Source organism: Vespa velutina, chromosome 2 (genome assembly GCF_912470025.1).
Source record: "Vespa velutina chromosome 2, iVesVel2.1, whole genome shotgun sequence".
In the NCBI taxonomy this organism is placed as follows: domain Eukaryota; kingdom Metazoa; phylum Arthropoda; class Insecta; order Hymenoptera; family Vespidae; genus Vespa; species Vespa velutina.
In genome coordinates this window covers 5,597,991-5,605,613 of record NC_062189.1, presented here as the reverse complement: position 1 = coordinate 5,605,613, position 7,623 = coordinate 5,597,991, and the positions used below count along the sequence as shown (strand labels likewise).

Sequence of the window (7,623 nt, the reverse complement as noted above, 5' to 3'; positions counted from 1 at the left end):
ATAATTTTCTATGAATTTCTATACGGTAAGAAAGTAATATTTGTAAGTGGTTTTAATCGAACGATCGCATCAAGTAAAAAAATAGTTCCCACTCAACCGAAAGCGAAAGTGAATTGGTATAATATCCAATATTATCGTTATAAGGTATAATAGAAGCAATGAGTTGTAAGCTTTCGTAAGTTTTACTTCAAAATTTAAAAAAGAATATTATTCATTTTCTTCTTCCTTGCGAATTATGTATACGAAATATTTCGAAAAGTGTATTTGATATAATCGATGTCCTCGACATTTTATTTTTTTCGATTAATGTATTTGAAATAATCGGTGTCTTCGAACAAAAAAAGAAAATAAGTAAAGTAATATCCACGAAGAATATTTTAGTAATGTCTCTATCGGTGGAATTTCAAACCTTTGATAATAATGAATTCGATTTTTACCACTGGTGTAATGGAATATTTCATTGATGATGAGATTAATGTTATCGGTATGTTTTATACTTGTTTCTCTACAATTTTTTACCTCTCGATGATCTATGTATTTTTCTTTAATTTATTAATTTTGGAATATAACTAATCATTTATTCCACAAATAGTGTATGAGTTATATATTTATAACATTTAATTATTACTTTAATTATTGTCTTCAATTACTTATTTCTTCTTCAGTACTTTTTTCACACATTTTATACAATTTATACAAAAAGAACCAGAAATACGTAATAGTAATGAACTGATTTTTTTATTCATTACAATAATTTTATGTTGCTTACAATATTCGATGAAGATCCTTGTCGTTAATTATATCTGTAAAAAAAACAACGAAAGAGCTACTGAATTGTTATATTTTATGTAACAATTATATGATTCTTCTAGGCTGAAAATACCAGTGAAGTTATTCACATATTTTATTTTTACATTGTTAGTATTACAACAAAAATCTGAAATAAATCTATGATTTATATAAAATAATATTTTTTTTTTACGGTTAGAAATATTTTCTTTGAAAATGATAAAACGTTGCATCGCCTATTCGACAATAAGTTTATATAATCTTAATTGCAACACTCATATGTTCGGTTGGTGCAATTATGTGCGTACAATTTATGTTATAAAAAAAGTGATAATATTAATAAAAAACATAATTAAATTCTTTATTTTTCATTGTGTCGGTATCATAATGCCATATATAATTATCATGGTTCAAGTAAATGGTTCAATAAGAAGAGAATCATAAATCACTACAATAATTTTTCATTTTGTTAAAGAAACGATAAAAATATTATAAGAAAATTTACGAGTGAAATTTTATATGAAATAAAATGCCAAAAAATAAGTGTTTTTATTTGTAATCTACTTTAATAATGACAAAATGTAAAGTCAATATAACGCTCCGTTTAATAAATACTTTCTTATTGATTTTCATTTGATAACGAGATAATGCATGTGAATATGTATGGATAGCTTTCATCGTAAAGACAAGGTCGCAGAAAATAGTAGGATGAGTAGACAAGTAAGTAGTGTTTATTCCATGCTAAATGCGATTATAATATTTATTAGGAAGACAGTTCGAGTATAACAAGAATAGGAAGACTGGTAGTAAGAATTAGTTATGTTCGAAAACTTCAGCAAGCAGTGAATTTTTTAAAAAGAAATTCTAAGAGAAGAAACTTCAAAATTTTTCTTGGAAGTGAAAAGTGTTATTTTCAATAAGAATATCAAAAAGTCTTGTGAAATGTTTCAATCGAAAGAGTTTCGACGTTCCGTTATGCCATTGATTATCGCGAATTCGATCTTTTGCTCTGGTTTATTAGAATATTTCGTTGATCGAAAGATTCGAGTGATTGGATTTATTTATATCATTTGTTATTCAGTTTACTACATTTTCTCATTTTTTTCGGTTTTGGATATAATTAAAATTTTTATGGATCTTCAATTGACAAACGTATTAGGAATAGTGACCAAACTTTCGTTTCTTTATAACGTCTTTTTCTATATCCTAACAATTTGTGCTGGTATTGCGAGAAAAAAGGTAAAATGTTTATAATTAATCGAAGAATCTTTTTTTTTAAGTGATTATTAAATTATATATTATATACGATATTATATACATATAAATTATATATATATATATAAATTTTTGAATAACTTAATAAATTAGTTCGTTTTTACAGCAGATAAAATTGTTCATAGAACAATTGGAAGCTTCTAAACATAGAATTGACGAACTTAACATATCGAGAAATTATTCTTCTTATTTTCGGTATCAATATATCGCAAGCATAATTTTAATTTTTATCATATCAGGCATAATATTAACCAATATTTTTTGGTTCTCCTGTTTAAACTTATCGATGGACTATAGTTTGATATTACAGTTCTATTACTTCGAAAATTATCCTATCATCGTAATGATAATCATCGACTTTACTTTTGTCTTCTGGATGAGGTAAGTCAATCATCTTATTTTTATAAAAACAAAATTAATTTTATTAAACATTACGAATGATCTTAAATAGGTATATAAAGATCAAATTTGGTCAATTGAATATTGTACTCCAAAGCATTCTGACAACAACTGTTGATTCTCCTCAACATAAAAGAGTGCTTCGAATGAAAGATAACTGGGAAGACGATTGTTTGTTATCTACTATTTATCAAACGTACAAAACGAATGAAAACCTGATGAAATTAAAGAGAATCAAGTAAGTCATTGACAATTAGTCTCAAACATTTTATTATTCTTTTTTAATTATTAACAATTTTCTCTTATTCTTTTCGTTAAAGACAAATCCATTTGGAATTAATAAAGTGTGCTGGAATTATTAACGAGGCTTATGGATTACAAATACTTATATCCATGTCCTCATCTGTCATAAGTATAATTGTATTGTTATACAATCTATATGCTAACTTATTTGTAAACATATTTAATAATTGGATTAAAGGATTCCTTGCCCATACCTATTGGATTTTCTTTTTGATTTCTCGAATTTTTATAATATGCAACATATGCGAAACAACGATGACAGAAGTATATTCTCTTTAATAATTCCTATTCTTTTTTTCTTTCTTAATAGTATATAATGATTTTCTTTATTTTCTTATATGCCATGAACACTGGAGACATTCTTTATGAATTATATGAACCATCGACCAGCAGAAAATTTCGCGATGAGGTAAGAAACAATTTTTATCAATTTTTAATATTAGAATACATATAACATATATAAAATCTATAATTGTCTATAATTATTAATCTATAATTGTTTTAGATTCGTAATTTTATGTTTCAACTAATTCAAAATCGTTTGAAGTTTACTGCGTGCGGTTTTTACGATGTAGATCATACATTTATATACGGTGTAAGTTGAAAATATGATCATTGATTTCTTTTATTTTTCATTTTATAGGAATTTAATATTTCCGTACATATGTTCTAGATAATAGGTTCGATTACTACATATCTCGTTATACTGATTCAAATCGGAGGTGAACCTAATGTTTTTAATATATCTATTATGAAGAATATTTCAACGTCAACGATGTAAATAATAAAAAAAATCCTTTCTTTATTCCACAAATATATCGCACTTAATGAATTATCTTTTAAACAATATCATATTTTGTTTTACATGATAACAAAAAGAAAAGAAAAAATGGGAAATAAATAAAAGACCAGGAAAATATAACATTTGCGCGATTAATACTTTCTTATTAATTTCTATGGGATAAGAGGATATTACCCATAAAGTTCATTCTAACATAATTTCGTAACTAGAATAATTACTTTAAGAGCATGTTTTAAAATTATACTTAAATTTCTAATAATGTCTGATAATTATGATAGAAATATATCTGTAAAAAAATTAAATAATTTATTAATATTTTATAAAGGTTGGTTACGTCAATTAGATTAATTGGAACTAAGACTAGATGTAATATCGAATTTCATAAAGAAGAACTTAAAACACACACTATATATAATAAAATGATTGTTAATCTTTTTACTTTCATCTTGCACAATATTACTTTTAATAATATTTCTTCAGACATTTATTCACGAAAATAATTATTTAGAGAAATTATTCACACATTTTGTGGACAAAATACGGACTTCAAGATACAAAAAAAAAAGGAAAGTTCACATTTTTGTTCGGTCGATAGAGTTATTTGCATAAAAAAGTATAGAAAAATTAAAAACATAATTAATATCTTCATTATTCAGTATTATTACGACTTACAAAATGACTATGATACAAGTAAGCAATCCAAATAAAAGTGATTTTATATTCTTACAATACACTGTATATTCATATAACAACCTGCGTTCCGTCAATTGTACAAAGTACAAAAGGATTTCTTAAAAATTTATTAGTGATTTTTTAAATAAAATAATATTACAATGGAGAATTCTTTATTGATTATTTTCATAACGATAAAAATTAATATCAAGATAATGTTTTATTGAAGAAATAATTTCTTATTGATTTTCATTTGATAATGAGGTACAGTGCATGAATATGTATGACATCATTCTATCAAAGAGACAAGGACAAATTTGACGTGATGGAAACAGTAGGGTAAGTATGAAAGTGATAATTTTTATTCCAAGTTAAATGCAAGTCACGATAACATCTATTACGAAAACAATTCGAATATAATAAGAACAGAAAGCATAAGTATCATTTGTAAATTGGAGCAAGAAGTCGTCTGACGTTTTACAAAGAGTACATTTTTTTTTTCATTCAATTGCTACCTATCTTGTTATTCTTATTTAAGTTGGAAATATATCAAAAGTATTATCCAATAATGCTAATTATAATTCACCATCGATGATATAATCAATGAATTAAAATGTTTTAAAAGTGAAAAGTGATTCAATAAGTGATTCAAAAGTGAATTTAATAAGAAAACCAAAATCCTTAAAATGTTCCAATCGAAAGAGTTTCAACGTTCCGTTATGCCATTGATAATCGCTAATTCGATTATTTGTACTGGTCTATTAGAATACTTCGTCAATCGAACAATTCGAATAATTGGCTTTATTTATGCATTTTGTTGTATATTTTATTATGCTACATTATTTTTTACGTTGAAGCAAATAATGAATTTTTTTATGAATGATCAAGTGACAGAAATTTCAAGAATAACAATAAAATTTTCATATATCAATAATACCTTTCTTTATATTATAACAATTTTCGCTGGTTTAATGAGAAGACAGGTGAAGATTTTAGGATTAATTGACAATTTTTCCTACGAGTAGTCATTGATACAACACGATAAATTAATTCTATTTTGCAGCGATTAAAACTATTTATCGAGCAATTCGAAATTTGTACACGAGAAATTGATGAACTTAATCTACCAAGAAATTATTCTTCTCTTTTTCGGTATCAGTGTATCGCAGGCATAATTTTAATTTTAATGACATCAGGCTTCTTTATTACCAATATTTTTTGGTTCTCTTATTTCCACTTATCGTTAAACAACAGTTTGATATTACAGTTTTACTATTTCGAAACTTGCCCTGCCATCGTAGCAATGATCACCGACTTTACTTTTATCTTTTGGATCAGGCAAGTCAATCGTTTTACTTATTATAAAACAATATCAATATTTGCCAAATCATGACGAATTATCTTAAATAGGTACATAAAAATTTTATTTGGTCAATTAAATGTTGTACTCCGAAGCATGCTGACGACAACTATTGATTCTCCACAACATAAAAGAGTTTTTCGAATGAAAGATAACTGGGAAGATGATTCCTTGTTATCTACTATTTATCGAATGTATAAAGCGAATGAAAATCTTATAAAATTAAAAAGAATCAAGTAAGTAATTATTCCGAAATAGATTGTTATTTTTCTCTTTTTTGATCTTTACCAATTTTTTCTTAATCTTTTCATTAAAGACAAATCCATTTGGAATTAATAAAATGTGCCGGTATTATAAATGAGGCTTATGGATTACAAATTCTTCTATCAATGTCTTCATCCTTTGTAATTATCATTATAGTGTTATACAATCTATATGCTATACTAATTACAAACAAATATGATAATTGGATTAAAGACTTTAATGCACATTTCTACTGGATTTCTCATTTTATCATGAAAGTTTTTATAATAAACAATATATGCAAGACAACGATGACAGAAGTATGTTTCCTTTAATTATTCTTATTTTGTTCAATTTTGTTTTTTCGTGTTTTTACTAATATATCTAATATTTACAAAATATACAATCTTCTGGAACTTTACAAGATGTTAATAAGAAGTACATATTGAATTCTCTTATTTTATTACATGCCGCGAACACTGGAGACATTCTTTACGAATTGTATGAACCTTCAACCAGCCAGAAGTTTCGCAACGAAGTAAGAAACAAGTTTTATTCATTTTTAATATTGGAATGCATATAAAATATATAAAATCTATAAAATCTAATTGTTTCAGATTCGTGATTTTATGTTTCAATTAATCCAGAATCAATTGAAGTTGACTGCCTGCAGATTCTACGATCTAGATCATACGTTTATATACAGTGTAAGTTAAAAATATCATCAATAATTTCTATTATCTTTAATTTTACAATAATTTAAGATTTCTATGTATGTTCTAGATGATCGGTTCGATTGCTACCTATCTTATTATTCTTATTCAAGTTGGAGACATACCGAAAGTATTGTCCAACAATACGAATTATAATTCAACGCCAACGACATAGTCAATGAATTAAAATGTTTATTTAGTCGATGAATGTATAGCACATAGTTAGTACAAATTTAAGCAGTATTATGTTTTATTTTACTTGATGTCATTTAAATTCTGTACATCAACGAAAGAAAGAAAGAAAAAACAAAAAACTAGAGAACAGGAAAAGATGACATCTGTGTAATGAATAATTTTTTATTAATTTATAAACATTAAGAAGATAATAACTATAAGTGGATTTCATCGAATAATAGCATAAAAGAAAATAGAATTTCCCATCTCTTTGAACGCGAACGTAGGTCAGAATAATATTCAATACGAACGTAATATTATATAATGCAAGCAATGAGTTTTATGCGGCCATAGTGTTACATCAAAACTCTGCAGAGAATGTTTCGCATTCATTTCTTTATTTCAAACTTTGGATAATAAGTTGAACTCGAACAGTCCCTTGGAAATAATTAGTGCTTTTTTTTGGAGGAAAAGAAAGAAAATAAATATAACTGTTTTCATGAAGAATACTTTAAAAATGTCTCTTTCGGCTGAATTTCGACATAGCATCAAACCGTTGATAATAATGAATTCAATTTTTACCACTGGCCTGATAGAATATTTTGTTTGCGATAAGATCAATACTATAGGCATGGTTTATGTTTTCTCCTCTATTATTTTGTACATTTCGATAATCTACAAATTTTCATTTCTCATGGAAATTAATATAAATAAAGAACTCTTCCTTTCACAATTTATGTATCTAATTTGCATTTATAATGGTTACGTGGTTCACTTTGTCATCATTATCGCTGGATTTCTCCGACGTAAGGTGAAAGTCTTTATTCTTCTAATTTATTCAATTCATTGAGATTTCTATCTTACGTTATCTTCAATTATTTTTTTGCAGAAAG

General features: G+C 25.9%; 3 protein-coding genes across 3 annotated transcripts; all 3 read left to right on the top strand.

Annotated features, from left to right (window-relative positions):
• The first annotated feature begins 1,452 nt into the window (after nucleotides 1-1,452).
• LOC124946886 lies at nucleotides 1,453-3,045 on the top strand. The gene is made up of 6 exons (XM_047488263.1): nucleotides 1,453-1,509; nucleotides 1,557-1,686; nucleotides 1,871-2,028; nucleotides 2,171-2,445; nucleotides 2,516-2,701; nucleotides 2,784-3,045. Exons 1-6 carry the CDS (start codon nucleotides 1,453-1,455, stop codon nucleotides 3,043-3,045), a joined length of 1,068 nt encoding a protein of 355 aa, XP_047344219.1.
• LOC124957802 (gustatory receptor 68a-like) lies at nucleotides 3,035-3,578 on the top strand. The gene is made up of 3 exons (XM_047515142.1): nucleotides 3,035-3,175; nucleotides 3,272-3,361; nucleotides 3,440-3,578. The coding sequence occupies exons 1-3, from the start codon at nucleotides 3,083-3,085 to the stop codon at nucleotides 3,545-3,547; spliced, it is 291 nt and encodes a 96-aa protein (XP_047371098.1). The 5' UTR covers nucleotides 3,035-3,082; the 3' UTR covers nucleotides 3,548-3,578.
• Nucleotides 3,579-5,696: 2,118 nt separating this feature from the next.
• LOC124946885 (putative gustatory receptor 2a) lies at nucleotides 5,697-6,731 on the top strand. The gene is made up of 5 exons (XM_047488262.1): nucleotides 5,697-5,836; nucleotides 5,917-6,163; nucleotides 6,235-6,381; nucleotides 6,461-6,550; nucleotides 6,627-6,731. The coding sequence occupies exons 1-5, from the start codon at nucleotides 5,697-5,699 to the stop codon at nucleotides 6,729-6,731; spliced, it is 729 nt and encodes a 242-aa protein (XP_047344218.1).
• Nucleotides 6,732-7,623: the final 892 nt, after the last annotated feature.

Coding starts and splice junctions, on each gene's coding strand:
- LOC124946886 (XM_047488263.1), top strand. CDS start 1,453: ATGGATAGCTTTCATCGTAAAGACAAGGTCGCAGAAAATAGTAGGATG. Junction 2,029..2,170: donor CTGGTATTGCGAGAAAAAAG/GTAAAATGTTTA, acceptor TCGTTTTTACAG/CAGATAAAATTGTTCATAGA. Junction 2,702..2,783: donor ATGAAATTAAAGAGAATCAA/GTAAGTCATTGA, acceptor TTTTCGTTAAAG/ACAAATCCATTTGGAATTAA.
- LOC124957802 (XM_047515142.1), top strand. CDS start 3,083: ATGATTTTCTTTATTTTCTTATATGCCATGAACACTGGAGACATTCTT. Junction 3,176..3,271: donor GCAGAAAATTTCGCGATGAG/GTAAGAAACAAT, acceptor TAATTGTTTTAG/ATTCGTAATTTTATGTTTCA. Junction 3,362..3,439: donor ATCATACATTTATATACGGT/GTAAGTTGAAAA, acceptor CATATGTTCTAG/ATAATAGGTTCGATTACTAC.
- LOC124946885 (XM_047488262.1), top strand. CDS start 5,697: ATGCTGACGACAACTATTGATTCTCCACAACATAAAAGAGTTTTTCGA. Junction 6,382..6,460: donor GCCAGAAGTTTCGCAACGAA/GTAAGAAACAAG, acceptor TAATTGTTTCAG/ATTCGTGATTTTATGTTTCA. Junction 6,551..6,626: donor ATCATACGTTTATATACAGT/GTAAGTTAAAAA, acceptor TGTATGTTCTAG/ATGATCGGTTCGATTGCTAC.